Here is a 17,305-nt window from a genome sequence, read left to right on the forward strand (position 1 = left end):
TGGATATAGACCTGAACCAATGCTATTGATCCACTTGCAAGTGAACTTTGCAGGTATCCAAATTTCCCTTGTTTTATAATAGGCCAAACCCAAACTCAAGATCTGAGAACCTTAACACTTTGAGGTGTTTGAAAATTTTGCTCTTGGATCCAATGCTGCAACATAATGACACTGATTCCTGCAAGCCTTTTCCTTTGCCACGTAGTACCATGGTGAGATGGATATTTAGAATACCAGAATGAATTTGGCTGGAGCCTCAAATTTACCAGTGACACATGAAGTCTTTGTGGAGAGTTTGTAGGGCTCTAACAGGGCTTCACTTAGAATCATACTCCACTGCAAGGGAGACTTGAAGAGACATGTATATTGCTTGTTTCACCATTGGTAAAATATAGGGATCATTCAAACTGGCTCAGTGCTGGGTAAAAATCTGGAAAGGAAGGTGAGGGAGGGCTCGGATAAAACCACGCATAGAGGAACACTCCAGAACAGTGTCCCCTGGTTACCAACCACTCCAAGCTCCATCTCCGTATCTTAATGATGAATTTTGGTTCTGGGACCCAGTATGTTGCCATGCCTCACCTCATGATTACGAGGCTGGGTTTGGAGAAAGCTGAGTTTTATTGTGGGTGAGGCTATGTACTGTTTAGTGGGAGGTGGCAGGCAATGAGTAGTAGAGCCAGCCCCAGCCCCTGCTATGGCCTCTTTATGCCATTCTAGTGGTGGAGAGAGGTTGCAAAGGGGACCTGCACGAGAATTCTTTCTGTGCAGGGGCAGAACAGGAGCAGCATACGTAGCCTTACACTGGGCATCCTTAGTCTCTGGTGTCTGGGCATGCTGAGAGCAGATGGATTGTTTCAGGGACTGGAGGGGGAATGGCTAGAGTGCTCAACACCTGGCAATGGTGGGCTCCACTGCAGCCCAACGGCAGCTGGGCAGAAGCTGCTGTAAATTAGAGGAGCCCCTGTGGCTCCTCTAATTTATGCTGGGATCCACATTCGCCTGCACATTATCCCAGAATATGTAAGGGGCAAGAGTAGCTTTGTCTCACCCACCCCTAGGGCTGTGCTATCTGTGCTGCATCTCCTGAGAGGTGCAGCACAGATTCTGGCCCCTGCCCACAGTCTGGTGAACTGGTTCAATTGTCTTAAGAAGCTGAGAACTGCTACCCTACTGCAGCTATTTCCTCTTCCATTTCTCTGTCACATAAAGATTAGGAGAAGAGAAATCTTTTACACTGAACTGGATGCACATCTCTATTTAAAGAGATGAGCATCCCAAAACTTTGGAAATGAACTATTTAGTGTTTCTAGACTGACTGAATACCCCAAGAGATGCAAAAAATAAAAATAAAAAATCATCTAATCATTTATAGTGAGAGGCAGTGGGTCAGCACAAATACCATTGTGTTGCTGTTCCTCGCTGTGCACACAGACAGACACAATACACAGAACCCCTGAACAGATAACTGCTGTGACATTATTTCCTATATGGCTGGAACATTTCTGGTCATGCAGAAATGCTTGCTGCAGGCAGGTGGCAGCACACCACTGAGCAAACCAAACCATATTTTGCTTGACAAAAACATAAATTAACCATTTGTGCTCTCAGAAAGGTTGGATCTGATGTATTAATCATTTTCATTAATTTAGGAGGGGAAGTCACTTAGACCTCACAAAGGCCCACAGGTCGCCTCTGCTCCAAGATCTTTTTTGAGGGGTAACAGCTAATTTAGACCCCATCATTTTGTATGTATAGTTGGGATTATGTTCCCCAGTGTGCATTACTTTGCATTTATCAACACTGAATTTCGTCTGCCAGTTTGTTTCCCAGTCAGCCAGTTTAGTGAGATCTCTTTGTGACTCTCTGCAGTCAGCTTTGGACTTAACTATTTTGAGTAATTTTTTATTGTCTGCAAATTTTGCCACCTCCTTTTCCAGATCACTTACGAATATGCTGAACAGCACAGGTCCCCTGCAGACTCTTGGCAGTGGCGTAGCCAGGTGGAGAAAACGGGGGGGGGGATTAAAAAAAGGCGCCACCCGCTACTACTCACCCGGCGGCGCTCAGAGTCTTCAGCAGCACTTCGGCGTCGGGTCCATTACTCGCTCCGGTCTTCGGCGGCACTGAAGGACACCCCCCCCCCCCCGCCACTGCAATGCCGCTGAAGACCAGAGCGAGTGAAGGACCCGACGCTGAAGTGCTGCTGGAGACCCGGAGCGCCGCCTGACCCGCCGCCGAAGACCCGGAGCGCCGCTGGGTGAGTAAAAATTAAAAAGGCACCAAAGAATTTAAAAGGGGCCACTTCTGCTCAGTGGGGGAGCGGCCACTGCCCCGCTCCCCCCCTAGCTACGCTACTGATTCTTGGGGGACCCTGCTATTGACCTCTCTCCATCGTGAAAACTGACCATTTATTCCTCCCCTTTGTTTCCTAACTTTTAACCAGTTACTGATCCATGAGAGGCCCTTCCCTTTTACCCCATGACAGCTTACTCTGCTTAAGAGCCTTTGGTGAGGGACCTTGTCAAAGGCTTTCTGAAAGTTCAAGTACACTATATCCACTGGATCCCCCTTGCCACATGGTTACTGGCCTGCTGTAATTGTCAGGAACTCCTCTGGAGCCTTTTTAGAAATAGGAGTTGCATTAGTCACTCTACAGTCACTGGGTACAGAAGCCGATTTAAATGACAGATTTCATACTACAGTTAATAGTTCTGAAATGTCATGAGTTCCTTCAGAACTAATTTATCAGTTGTTTCACAACGTCCTCTCCTGACACCACAATCTGGGAGAGTTCCTCAGATTTGTCATCTAAAACGAATCGCTCAGGTGTGGGGATCTGCCCCACATCCTCCGCAGTGAAGACAGATGCAAAGATTCATTTAGCTTCTGTGCAATGGCCTTCTCTTGCTTGAGTGCTCCTTTGGCATCTCGATTGTCCAGTGGTCTCCCCGACGGTTGGGCAGGCTTTCTGCTTCTGATGTACTTACATTTTGTTGCTGTTAGTTTTTGTGTCCTTAGCTAGTTGCTCTTCAGATTCTTTCTTGGCCTGCCTTATACTTTTATATTTGATTTGCCAGAGTTTATGCTCCTTTGTATTTTCCTCACTAAGATTTGGCTTCCAATTTTTGAAGGGATATCTTTTTGGACAAGTCAGAGGTAGAGGAAGGCATGGTTGTTGGCCCCTACCATCCAGAGACCCTGCTCTTCTCTTCTGCTTCCCAAGCACCCTGTTGACACCGGGAGCACCAATATCTTTCTCAGCTGCTGCCCAGTAAAGACCCCTGTAATTTGTGTGTGTTCACAGTACAATAGGCCATATCACTTAATGCTGACTGGATCAGTATTCTCTTATACCTGGATTCCCTGAGGGATGGAGGAGTTGTGAGGGGGAAGAACTTTGTCACAGTCAGTCACTCCATTCCAATCTTCAGAGCCTGATCTTCACTCACATGGGGGCTTTTGTAGGAATAAGGTCAGCAGTATAATCTTGTAGAGCTGACACCCCCTTCTTCCATAGGCAAGAGGAAAGATATACCAGATTTGGGTTCCCTCCTATCACTAACGGTGAAGATTTAGTCATCATCTCCATGCAGTCCAGAGTGAAGCATTGGCCCCTGCTGTGGCAGAGTATTTCTCAAGAATTGCATGTTCCAATAGTGTGCACTTTTCTTTTAAAAAGCAAAATGTGGCAGCTCCTCAACGGGTGTAAATCAGCACAGGTCCATTGAAACTACACCAATTTACACCAGCTGAGGATGTGGCCCCTACTAATGTATTCTTGTAAGGCCTTACTTCCTGCATAATACATAATTTAGGATAAAGTTTTTTATTTTTTGCTTCTCTTTGACCTCAGTGAGAATTTTTCTTTCATTTCTGAACTCATAGCGACACCCACACATTCATTTAAGGAAGCTTTAAGTCAGTGGGTTGTACAGGAACTTCTGTGATGCAGGTACCTAGCTTGTAGTTATTTAGTTCAGCTTTCAAAGTGGATTAGCAGTTTCACACTGGTCAAAGGCTGTGCTTTGCTCTGAGTCTGCTTCTAAATGGAAAGCTCTGAGTACCGCTATGTTTACTATTTAGTCCAAGATTATCTGAAATACATTCTTCAGGAACCACAGCTTGGACCAGCCCCAAGCAGAGTTGCTCATGTCTTAAGAAACGCTGCATCCTTTCTGCAAAAGGAAAATGAAGAGAGTCTGAAACCATGTTTGGACACACTTGATATTACCTCTGTAGATTCTGCCAGAAGAATTTTCACTCAAATCATGGATAAAGAATTTGCTGATGGAAACACTAACTGGGGACGGATTTTGACAATATTTATGTTTGGAGGAATTCTTTCTAAGAGGCTTCAAGAACACAGAGTTCAGCTTACAGGAGATAATAAAGAGCAGATTTCTTATTTCATCACGGGGTACATTATAAACAACAAGGCTGAGTGGATAGAGGCAAATGGAGGTTGGGTAAGTTTCAGTGCTGTATTTTATGACCATTTTTCACTGCTGTCTACATCAGGAGAATTTTCCTTAATAAATTTTTTAAAAATGCTCTTTTAACTACTGTCAAAAAGAATTGTCAGCTTAGCCAGGGCTTTACCATTTGCTTTATTTAAAACTTTTATATCTTGAATTCTTCCTTGAGACTTAAAGCAAATATCTTGCTTCTGATATAAATTAGAGGAAAATACAAGACCTTTTTAAGGTGCTTGTGACAGTATAAACCACTAAAGTAAGCCCTGAATCATTTGTACAGTATACTTTCCAAACTGAAATTAAAGTGAAAGGACGCAATAATAATGCTATGATCCAGAGCCTTTTGAAGTCAATGGAAAGGGAAATCTTTATAGGTTAAATCCTGTCCACACTGAAGTCAATGGGAGTTTTGCCACTGAGCTCCATACAGCCAGGTTTTCATCCCCTGTCAATTTAGTTGTGTGGTCTGATAATTAAATATAATTGGGGTCAAATCCTTCTAACCTTATTCGTGCACTGAGACTACTTGTGTGAGTGGAAATTGGCTGAGATATTCCTAGAACTTCCCCATGGTTATTTTACAAAAATGAGTAAAGTATCTGACAAACAGTATGTCTCTTTTTCCAGCTTCATATATATGACCATTTAATTAAAGTCCCTGTGCTGATGCAGAGGAAAGTTGTAGGAAACTCCGCTCTTCTGCTTTGCAGGGTTTCATCATGCAAACTTGATTTTCTGTAGGAGTTTAGGGGAAGTTGATGGTAAATGCCATCAGAGCCTGAGATCCCCTGATATTTTGTGTGTGTGTGTATATATGCAAATGCTACTTTCTCTTTATATCGCCTCTTTGGGCCTGATTCTGCTCTCAGTGCAATGACTTTTGATTTATACCATTGTAGATGAGCTCAGAATCAGGCTTATTTTCTCCTTTCTCACTTGTCCCCCTTTACTACTGTCTTTGTCCTTTCCCACACTTTTCTCTAGCTTGCTTTTCTCTGTTTCTGTTGGGTAACAGTTGTAGTGAGTTAGTGGTGCTTCATACATCACGTTTATAGAGGCTCCTTTGCCTGCCTCTTTCAGTCAAACCTGTTTAAGGTCAGCATCTATTCCTGCCATTTTTTTCTCACAGTATCTGGAATTTTCAGTAAGTACCTCATAACACCAGAAAGAGAAGGCTTAAAGGGGGAATATTTATAAGCATATTAAAACTGAAACACAGTTATGTTACTTGCAGAAATGAGCCCGAAGTTTAAATCCAAAGTTTAAATCCAACCTAAATAATGAACCTTCCCCAGAAGGGAGTAGGCAGGGAGGGAGCAAATTTGGCCATGTTATAATCTGGAGATGAGACAGGCATTGCATGATTTGCAAATAGTTTCAGCTATTGTTTTTAAAGCCCAGTTCATCTTTTTCTGAGGTAGTTGTCAGTAAACCTGTCTCTATGACAGCTCTATTGAACAGAAAGCCTCCTGCTATCATGAAACAATGGTGCATTTTTCACGAGCTCATTATTTTAAAGCTATAACCAGACTGTACATATTCTTCTCCACAGGAAAACGGCTTCCTACCTATGTTTGAGGAAAAACGATCATGGCTGTCCTTATTCAACATTAAAGCAAAAATCATGGATGCTTTTTCCTTCTTCAGTCAGTACTATTGACAAGATGGAGATCAGCCTTCCCCATGTAAACTGGATGTTGCCACAAGACTCATTGCAGGGCTTTCTTCAAGCAAGAGGAAAATGAATCAGTCTTCTAGAATTAAGGATATGTTTTCTTGCTTACATTATATTTTAATTTACGTATTTACTAGTAAATGTTTAGGTGCTGGCTTATTTGACAACACTGAAGACTAGAGTCCTCCTGCCATCGAAGAGATACAGAACTGACCCCCAATATGCCTCAACCCTGACCTGGAGGGAATACCTCTTGGAGAGACAGAGAGCAGCTCAGTGTCTATCGCCTCTGATGCACCCTCAAAGACGTGCATTGTTTCACCTACATATAATCCAATGGGTTAGGAGCAGTATCAGTTTTAATTCTGAATTTTAAAAATTTTGTGAATTAAATTTATTACTTGATTGCATTTTGTTGTTTGCTTTATCAGCAGAAGACTTCTTAAATAAAGGGGCTAAAACACTCACTGATGAAAGCACATGCAAGTTCATGAGATGGATCAAATGATCACTTGGGACCAGCAATTTAAAATGTGTGTATATATTCACTAATCTGTACAATGGCATCTGTTTAATAATTCCTTTTTTTAAAAAAGGTTCTTCATATGCATGGTGCTCTTTCCACCTGCAATGACCACTGACTTATTTGTTTAAAGAGATGCTTTTAAATGGCCAAGTGCAAAAAGTTTATTTGAAATCAATAAACTATTTATATCTTCGATAATTAAAATGTGATGAATGGGTTTTTGGAAAAAAGATTAAAATATAAACATATACTTAGGCTGAAAGTTTATTTTTACCAAGTTTCATCTCTGAAAAAACATTTTTTTCTTTTCAGCTGAGTTAGATACACCTGGTAAAGCAAGTGTGGGCATAGGTGCAACTCTAGGCCGTATAGGCCTGATCCAAAGCCCACTGAAGTCAATAAAAAGACTTGTTTACAAGCCAGTCTGTAGCATTTTTGGTGCATTATCTGGCAACGTGTATGAGCAGCCTGTTAGATCTTGATGAAATAATATATATGGATCAGATTTGGATGGCAGTACTAGATATTTAGGGGATACATTTAGTGAATGAAGTAGGAGCCTCTGAAAAGTCACAGGAACACCCTCTTGTTAAAGATTTCAACTTATGCTAAGTAAAAGACCTTTTCTTTAACTGTTAGGACCCTAGGATTCTCCTGGAATAGCTGATGAGAGTTGAGACTCACTGGTCTCCTTCCCTTACAGGAATGGAGAGAGTGAACCGGGGTAGGAAACACCAAGTACATATGGGTGGGGAACAGTGGCTCTGTGCCATGCCACTTCCTTTCCAAGAGCCCTCTATATAAGCAGGGTTCTGTGGTGTAGGATGTGCCATAGCAGGAAGGCAAGCAGTTGCTCTTGGAGGGCATGTTCTCTATGTGACGTGGTGGCTTTTTGATAGAAAATACTCAACTGTTAAAAAAAAGTTAAAAGCAGTATTAGCTCCCTCCACAGTTTCTCTTCTCACTTGAAGATGGGATACTGAGCAGCTGTGAGGGTATGTTTACTGACAGTACAGCTCCTGGAGAATCTAGCTGCTGTTAAGGAGGCGGACTCTTGAGAGCACAAAGAGGTGGAAAGCCATCTTCAAAGATAGCCCGGGCTCTAGATAATGTGACATGTCTTTCCTGTGGATCCTTGGCATCCCTGAGATGTGCAAATCCAGCTTCATGTGACGAACCTCATGGAGTTTCTGTAGCACATTGTCTCTTCCTACAGGAGTCCTGTCACTAAGTCACTGACCCTGGTCATTCACCTGCAGGGAGTGGTGCCTAAGATCTAAGAGTCCAGGTAGTTGTATTCCTTACACCGTGTTAGATCAACAATTGTAGCAGGGAAAATCCAGAACCCAGGATTCAGGTCTCTTAACAGGTATATTTGTGTACATATCACGAGTGCATTATGAATGCATTAGAGAGAAAATAGACAGATGTGAAGGAGGATAAGTGTCCATTATGGGATTTTACCTTTTCCTCTGAAGCACCTGATACTGGCCACTGTAAAAAGCAGAATATTGGACAAGGCAGTTCCTATGGCTTTTTAAAAATAAAATCTTTAATGTATTTATTTGTAATCTAACCCTTCATATATATTTTCTGTTAAGGATTAGGGATTTTAAAGCATTTCAGTTCACCTTCAGACACAATTCTCAATGTTTATTTTAGTTGTCATTATTATTACTATTGTACAGGCAAAGAACTTCAGTAATTCCTAGGAACTATAGATCAGCAGCAGGGAATCAAAAATGACCTTACCACTAATTGTGAACAAAGTGGTTATAAATTAAGTGTTTAAAGATTTGTATTTAGCTCTCCTTGTGAACTTCCTCTGTCAACTAAATGACACATTCATTGACATTCTTTGGGTATATTTTGCCCCAATGGAAAAATACAAGTTCATTTTTTGTCTAATAACTTAATATATTAAATATACAAAGCCAGACTTGGCCTTTTATATAGACATAGAATTACAGATAGACAGTGTAATGGTTTTAGCACTTGTCTTTCATCTCTAAAACATGGGTTTAATAAAGGAAGGTAGGATTATCTGCTAAATGATCCATTGGGACTATGGACTATCTTCACCAATAACAAAATCTAAAGCTGCTCTGGATTTACGAAAAAGAACAGCTAGTATATCCGGTACTTCTTTTTATTATTTTATTATTCATTCTTTGTACTATCGTAGTTTCCAGGAGCCTTAGGCATGGAACAGGACTCTAGTGTGCTAGAAATGACAGACCCTGCCCCAAGGATCTTACAGTCTAAGTAAAAGACAATAGACAGCAGCTGGATACAGACAGATGGGGAATTTAGGGAAACAATGAGACAATATTGATCAGCATGAGAGGCAGTAGTCAGCACCCCAACAGTCTAACCATTGTCAAGTTTTTGTAGGCCTCACGGCAAGAGTTTTTAAGAAGGGTTTTGACTGAGAATAATGAGTTTGTTTTGCAGATGTTTACAGGGAACTTTTCCCAAGGCTGAGGGGAAGCATAGGAGAAAGTACAAACATGCTTGTTTGAAATTTAAGAAGTGGTCAATAGAGGTGGGCATTATGGGCCAATCGGAGGCAGAAGTCAACCTTTTGATACTGAATGAAAGACGATAGGTAGGGTAGAAATAGGTCATGAAGGGCCTTCAAAGTGAACACAAGTAGCTAACATTTGATACAATAGAGGAGAAAGTCAGTGAAGGGATGCAGTTACGCTGGTATATCTTGATTTCTATGTGGCATCTAAGTATACGTGTAGTATATTTTAATGCTACTGCCTCAATCGTGTAGAACACTACTGACATTGTTTGGTTACTGACATCATGTTATGCACCACCACATCTGCAGTGTATCTATACCACAGCCATTGAAGACATCACTTCAACTGTCAGGCAAAATATTGGAGCAGCAGACAATGCTCTGCTTCTCGAGGAAAGGCCAGTCAAACGGCAGTGGAGCAGCACAGAAGATGAATACATCAGTATAGTGGTCAGGTAGTATCAGGATGTCACTGCAGCACATGATGGCATTGAGACCTACCAGATCACCTAATCCCATTTTCTTACCAATGGAGCACTGGTCATTATTGTATTTACTAGTGTTTGGTCAGATGTTTTAAATGCCCCAGGTGATGTGGCTTCTGCCCCTTTCCCTGGGAGATTGTTGCACAGGTTAATACATGTTCCTGACAGGCATGATGCAAGACAGCACAAGCCACAGAAGCTGCTGACACATACTGAAAAGGAGGAATCACATTGACAAAACAAGCCATCTTCCATTTCTTGTAACTCAAAAAATTCCCCTAATGTTCCAGACACTGTCTCCTACTCTCCACCAGTTGCCATTTAGTCAGTATGAGGATGGGAAATCACTTGGTCAATGGCTGTTAAATTATATGAAGTTGTACTCCCCCTTTGGATAGCAAAACCATGATGGGGGTGATTTCTTTATGATGTTCTGTCTACACGAGGCAAAAATGATTTGCAACCAAGTGTTGGATGGGATGCCTTTCTACAAACACAACAGTCAACTTCAGACTAAATTATGGTGGGGGGTAACATTAAAACCATCTTTGCCACCTGCCTCTGGTCCTGTGCTGAGCAAAGCTCAGGCAGGCCAGTGAATCTGGAGCAATATTTCTAATAGTGTAGCAAAAAACCCAAAAATACAGTAAAAAGTACCTTTCAGGTCTCTTCATTCATCAGAAAGAAACAACACAGGTCCCGGACATCTTCCAAAGTATTTTTGACAGTCACTTTCAATTGGTTGATTTAGTAGTAGATGCTAAAGTCTGAAGCATTAAAATAAACCTCACAGTAGTGAATCACCAGGCATTCTAAAATCAGAAGTCAAATCATGAGATTGGCTTAAAAATCACAAGACTTTAATTATTTGCCTGGCTTCTGACTCTTTACGGTGCACTTGGCTCACATTTTCAGACTGTTCTTTGGAACCATGAGGATCAGAAGTTTCTGAAAGCAGAGACTGTTAGTCATCACTCGACTCCAAAAGCTACAGGTTTAAGAACATCAACCACTGCACCACTGGTGATAAAACCAGAAGAGCTGGCAAGGCTGATTTCAAGCTTACAAGGATTTGCAGTCAGAATGGGTGGGTTGGGGTCTCATGGGTGTCCAGAATCACAGAATCATAGGACTGGAAGGGACCTTGAGAGATCATCTAGTCCAGTCCCCTGCACTCATGGCAGGACTAAGTATTATCTAGACCGGTGTAGGCAAACTTTTTGGCCTGAGGGCCACATCGGGATTCTGAAACTGTATGGAGGGCTGGGTAGGGAAGGCTGTGCCTCCCCAAACAGCCTGGCCCCCACTCCCTATCCGCCCCTTCACTGCTCCCCTCAGAATTCCCAACCCATCCAACCCTCCCCCGCTCCTTGTCCCCTGACCGCCCCCTCCTGGGACCCCCTGCCCCTAACTGCCCCCCTGAGACCCTACCCCCATCCAACCCACCCTGCTCCCTGTCCCCTGACTACCCCCCGGGACCCCTGCCCCTTATCCAACCCCCCCCCCCCAACCCCCTTACCATGCTACTCAGAGCACCAGGACTGGCAGCCGCACTGCCCAGCCAGAGACAACCATACTGCCGCGCAGTCTAGAGCACCGGGGCAGGCTGGTGGCTCTCGCAGCCGCGCTGCCCAGCAGGAGCTCACAGCCCCGCTGCCCAGAGCGCTGGCAGCATGACAAGCTGAGGCTGCTGGGGAGGGGGCACAACAGGGGAGGGGCCGGGGTCTAGCCTCCCCGGCCGGGAGCTCAAGGGCCAGGCAGGACAGTCTCGCGGGCTGGATGTGGCCCAGGGGCTGTAGTTTGCCCACCTCTGGTCTAGCTCCATCTCTGAACTAAATAGCACAATAGAGAACAGAACATATGACTTTACTACTTGAAACTGGTCTCTACCATTTGAGCTAAAGAAGAATCCCCAGTACAGTGAAGTAATAGGGCTCATAGAGCATCCTGTTTGTAGGCCTGTTTCTAGGGTCAGCCAGCTACAAAAACTTGGGCAAGTCTCAAATTCCATCCATCCAATGAAATGTTAAATGGGGCATAAACAGACCAGCCTGGAGGCATTACACAACAGTGTAAGACATTTTCCATTTTTCTCCTCCCACATCTCAGGCAGACTCATTGAGCTAGTCAGGCACAAGACATAAGGATTCTGCAGAGAAACTGTAATGCAGGTTCCCTTGTTCTATGTGTGGGGCTGCCCCTAGTGTAAATTGGGTGGTCTTGCACTAGCCAGTGCGGGTGTGTACTTGTCACCACTGTCCTCTATGTTATGTTCATGACATACACTCAGAGAAGTTAGATAAAAACAACGTATTCTTGCTGGAAGATTGCAACGTAACACAACTTTATTTCTTAGAATTCAGAAGAATAACACACAAGACCCCCCCCCAAAAAAGAGACAAAGCAGGGTACTCCCTAAAAGAGATGCACAACTCACCCCACCTTACTCTGGGGTATCTTCAGACTGACTGCTGCTGGGCCCAGATCCTAACCTGCAAGCAAGGTCAGGGGAAAACCCCTGAAATTTAAAGGGACAGCCTACAATTGTAACACAGTTTTCAAAACACCACACACTACAGGATAGAATGTCAGGTGACTCAAGTTTCTGTGAAACACAGAACCCTCCGTTGCCTTATCTGCAAATGGGCTAAAAGCCATATAATTGCTGATGGCAAACGATTCTTCTTTAGTTCAATATTCCGATACAGCGCAGAACAGCATCAGAGATACACAGTGCAGATTGGAGCAAAGACTTTCACCCTAGCATGTATTTAGTTATGGTTTCCCCATATAAAAGAGAAAACAAGGCTGGCACTATCATTTGAGCAAAACCCTTTAACTGTCTGTGTCATTCAAACAACAGTAGGATGAACTCCCAAGTTACTTCAGGTCAAACAATTCCATATTCTGTAACGGTTTGCAGATCTGCTGAGGAGTTAGCTAATTGTATGCAAAATGCTAGGAAGGACTCAAGGATTTCCGAGGTCTGGGACAAGTCTGTGAAATTTTTTGTGCTCTTCAAAAGCCAATTCTTGTAAATAAGCCCATTTCCCCTAAATTACCGCACATACAATAGCAGATGTTGTACAGCATGCTCTAGAGTGGAAAAAAAAAAAGAAATTTTCCCACTACTTTCCCATCTGATGGTAAGTAATATTTGTTTATTTTATTTTATTTTTGTGTGTGCTGAGATGAGTCAGAAAGAAGAGAAACCTTTCATCCCTTTAGGAGAGTGTCAGTACTGTATCAGCTTCTGCCGTTCATTCTGTAATCGATCAGCTCCTGGAAATTGGGGCCGGGGGAGGAGGTTCAGGAGGTTGACATTTTGCTATTCAATAGTGACACCTGCTCACTGCCCTGGAACACCTTAATGGAGGTCTCAGAAAACACAGTTCAGCCCTAATGGCTGGCAGACAGATATGGTGATGTGAGTTGTGTCTACAGAGGTGGTGGTGGTTTTTGGGGCGGAGGTGGGAATCAGAGGAATATGGGGGAATACTGAATCATTTAGGAAATTACATTAATGTCCAACTAAATTCAGTAGCAGAACAGATTGTAGGGAGAGTAGCTCTGTTGTATCTTCAGGTTCTCAAGTGAGAGAAGGCAGGGAGTCCATCATAAGCTCAGAAGTTTTTCATAGAGAGCAATCTGTGACTGAGTGAGATTTGCCAAGTAGGTCACCATCAGCAGGTCTCAGAGTAGCAGCCGTGTTAGTCTGTATTCGCAAAAAGAAAAGGAGTACTTGTGGCACCTTAGAGACTAACCATTTTATTTGAGCATAAGCTTTCATGAGCTACAGCTCACTTCATCGGATGCATTCAGTGGAAAATACAGTGAGATTTACATACACACAGAACATGAAAAAATGGGTGTTTATCATGCACACTGTAAGGAGAGTGATCACTTAAGATGAGTTATTACCAGCAGGAGAGTGGGGGGGGGGGGGGGAGGAAGAAAACCCTTTGTAGTGATAACCAAGGTGGGCCATTTCCAGCACCTTGATTATCACTACAAAGGGTTTTCTTCCTCCCCCCGCCCCCCACTCTCCTGCTGGTAATAGCTCATCTTAAGTGATCACTCTCCTTACAGTGTGCATGATAAACACCCATTTTTTCATGTTCTGTGTGTATATAAATCTCCTCACTGTATTTTCCACTGAATGCATCCGATGAAGTGAGCTGTAGCTCACGAAAGCTTATGCTCAGATAAATTGGTTAGTCTCTAAGGTGCCACAAGTACTCCTTTTCCATCAGCAGGTCGTTGATACTGCTGTTCAGCACTGTCTCAAAGTCCTCCAGTGAAATCCTTGGCACCTGGTTAATAAGATCCATCAGGAAGTTCCCAACAGTGTTGTCAGCAGCCACTTTATCAGATAGCACATCCTCTGCGTACTGCAGCACTATGCTCAGGGTATCCTGGATCCTGGCTGACGCTGCCCCCACCTGCAAGTCACTGGACAAGCCAATCACTCAACTGGGACTCAAAGAGGTGGGGGGTTTGAATAATGAGCATGCTAAGTGCTTGATAAAAGCACAGAGCTGACCTGAGCAAAGCCCCTGCAATCAGTGCTGTATCTGTTTGCAACTCTGCATGTGTAAACTATATTGCGTTGCTCCTCTAGACATTAGGGACCATAGCTGGAGGCCCTTACCCAGGCAAATCTCTCAGGACTGAGTAAGGACTTCAGGATTTGGCCCTGTGCAGAATGCACTATTGCAAAGATAGTAGCTGGGAATTCAAACTTCTACAGCAAAACAAATGGTGAGACAGTGCAGCTCAGCATCCACTGTAAACTGCTCTCGGTTGTTCATAACTCACCCAAAATCATTCCCATTACTGCCAGAACTTCCTCTCCCTCTCGCCTACTGCTGCCACAACTTCTGTCACTGGGGCCAGAGGGGGATTGTTCAAATGTTCAGCAGCTCTCTACTCCTCCCACCCCCAGCAGCTGCTTCTCTCACTGGGGCCAGGCTGCTCTTGAGTGGCTCTCCAGTCTCCCAATCCACCCCAAGCCGGTCTTCCCTCTGGGAAGGCCATTAATGCTCTTTTGGGCAAAAAGAGTCTGAAGGGAAGGGACAGACTGCAGCAGTTCTTCTCTCTTGGGCAGTCTGTCCCTTCCCTTCAGACTCTTTTTGCCCAAAGGAGCATTAATGGCCTTCCTTTATCTGCTCCCCTTGAGCACTAAAATGGAGACCCAACAGGAAGGACAGCAGGTCATGACTCCCACTGAGGCCCCTCTTGCAGCCTGCCACAGAAAAGGCTGAGAAGGGATGGGGAAAGAGAGGGGAGACAGAAGCTGGGAATGGGTGACAGAGGGTGGATCACTTGATGATGACCTGTTCTGTTCATTCCCTCTGGGGCACCTGGCACTGGCCACTGTCAGAAGACAGGACTGGGCTAGATGGACCTTTGGTCTGACCCAGTATGGCCGTTCTTATGTTCTGATGAGACTATCACAGGTCAGAACAAGAGTTGGTAATGGAAGTCTGTCTGGCAGCACACGTCTTTGTGTGAATCTGGTGAATTTGCATCTCAGATTTACTTATGTTTCAATGAGTCGAGCAATTGTCTTTTTATTATTAGTAATTGGTGATTTTCTGTTTCTTATTTGAGGACTCTCTAGTCACCAGGTTTTCAGTTATTTTGGGAAGAAAATATACACAGTTTTTAGACTAAAAACCCCCCAAACCTACTTTTTCTTTTCCACACACTTTTTAAAGTAAAACTTGAGTTGATGGCATTAGATTTACACAGCCAGCAGAATTTGGCCTAAAGTTCAAATGTGCAGTCTAATTTTCCTTGATTTTAAAGATCTAAATGTCAGCGTGGCTGTTTCCACAAGAGTCAGCAAAGCCTTGTTGAATCTTGATAGAGTTTGCATAAGTCTAAATGCACATTTCTGTTTAAATTACATGACTGTAACATGTGAATGGAAGCCCGAGACTCATCTCCACTGACCGTAAAAACCTCCTGGAGCTGATTTAATGATGAAATGAAACAGAGGTATTCAGCATTTTCTAAGAAGTGGGGGAAATGACATGGTGCAAAAAAAAGTAAGCCAATTGTTTTTATGAGAAAATCGAGAAGACAATGTGACATATGAATGTGACTTACACATTTCTAAGCAATAAAACAACCCATTTTCCCAGTTTTGTGCTCTCAACAAGTAGGGTCTTGGCCAGAGGTGGGCAAACTACGGCCTGCAGGGCACATCAGGCCAAAAAGTTTGCCCACCCTGGTTTAGCTGGTCATTTGGTGGAGGAAGAAAAAGAAAGGAAGGAGATGTTCGCATGTACCTCACAGTTAAACTAGAAAGCCACCAAAAGCTGCAAAGTGTGTCTCCAGATACAAACATCCACATAATTAAGAGATCTTCACATCTGGATTTTAGTTTGACCTATTATATAAAGATGAGAGTCAGGGGATATTTGGATCTAGGGATTTTGGTCTAGCTCGGGGATGGGCAAACTTTTTGGACTGAGGGCCACTTTGGGGTTCCAAAACTGTATGGAGGGCCGGGTAGGGAAGGCTGTGCCTCCCCAAACAGCCTGGCCCCCGCCCCCTGACTGCCCCTCTCAGAACCCCAACCCATCTAAACCCCCCTGCTCTTTGGCCCCTGACCGCCCCCTTCCAGGACCCCCCACCCCTAACCGCCCCTGGGACCCCACCCCCTATCCAAGCCCCCCTGCTCCCTGTCCCCTGACTGCCCCCACCCCTATCCAGACCCCCACCCCCTGACAGGCCCCCCTGGACTCCCATGCCTATCCACCCCCACCCCGTTCCCTGTCGCCTGACTGCCCCCCAGGACCCCTGCCCCTTATCCAACCCCCCCCACTCCCTGCCCCCTTACCATGCCACTCAGAACACCAGGACTGGCAGCCGTGCCGCCCAGCTGGAGCCAGCCACGCTGCCGTGCTGTCTAGCGCACCGGGGCAGGCTGGCGGCTCTCGCAGCCGCACTGCCCAGCAGGAGCTTGCAGCCCCGCCGCCCAGAGCGCTGGCGGCATGGCGAGCTGAGGCTGCGGGGGAAGGGGGACAGCAGGGGAGGGGCTGGGGGATAGCCTCCCTGGCCGGGAGCTCAAGGGCCGGGCAGGACGGTCCGGCGGGCCGGATGTGGCCTTTGGGCCATAGTTTGCCCACCTCTGATCTAGACCATACCTGACAGGTATTTGCTGAACCTGCTTTTAAAAATCTCCAGTGATGGAGATTCCACAACCTCCCTAGGCAATTTATTCCAGTGCTTAACCACCTTGACAGTTAGGAAGTTTTTTCCTAATGTCCAACCTCAACTGCCCTTGCTGCAAGTTAAGCCAATTGCTTCTTGTCCTATCCTCGGAGGTTAAGGAGAACAATTTATCACCCTCTTATTTGTAATATCCTTTCAAGTACTTTAAAACTGTTTTCATCTCCCCCCTCAGTCTTCTCTTCTGCAGACTAAACAAACCCAATTTTTTCAATTTTCCCTCATAGGTCATGTTTTCTAGACCTTTCCTCATTTTTGTTCCAGAAGGGTCCTGTGCAAGAGCTTCCATTTTTTAAAGACAGTAATACATGTTAAAAACAGCTAGGAAAAGTTTACATTACAAAATCACATTGGACCCATGCGTCGCCT

The 17,305-nt window shown here is 44.3% G+C and overlaps 2 protein-coding genes across 2 annotated transcripts in view; both read left to right on the forward strand.

Moving 5' to 3' along the window:
- The first annotated feature begins 3,917 nt into the window (after positions 1 to 3,917).
- BCL2A1 (BCL2 related protein A1) lies at positions 3,918 to 6,877 on the forward strand. The gene is made up of 2 exons (XM_007066849.4): positions 3,918 to 4,469; positions 6,031 to 6,877. The coding sequence occupies exons 1-2, from the start codon at positions 4,050 to 4,052 to the stop codon at positions 6,136 to 6,138; spliced, it is 528 nt and encodes a 175-aa protein (XP_007066911.1). The 5' UTR covers positions 3,918 to 4,049; the 3' UTR covers positions 6,139 to 6,877.
- Positions 6,878 to 15,984: 9,107 nt separating this feature from the next.
- The window catches only part of MTHFS (methenyltetrahydrofolate synthetase), a 34,408-nt gene continuing 33,087 nt past the window's right edge, over positions 15,985 to 17,305 (forward strand). The window contains exon 1 of the mRNA XM_037911498.2: positions 15,985 to 16,027. Coding sequence (XP_037767426.2) covers positions 15,985 to 16,027 — 43 coding nt within the window. The remainder of the gene's footprint in view (positions 16,028 to 17,305) is intronic.

Source organism: Chelonia mydas, chromosome 10 (genome assembly GCF_015237465.2).
Source record: "Chelonia mydas isolate rCheMyd1 chromosome 10, rCheMyd1.pri.v2, whole genome shotgun sequence".
Classification (NCBI taxonomy): Eukaryota; Metazoa; Chordata; order Testudines; family Cheloniidae; genus Chelonia; species Chelonia mydas.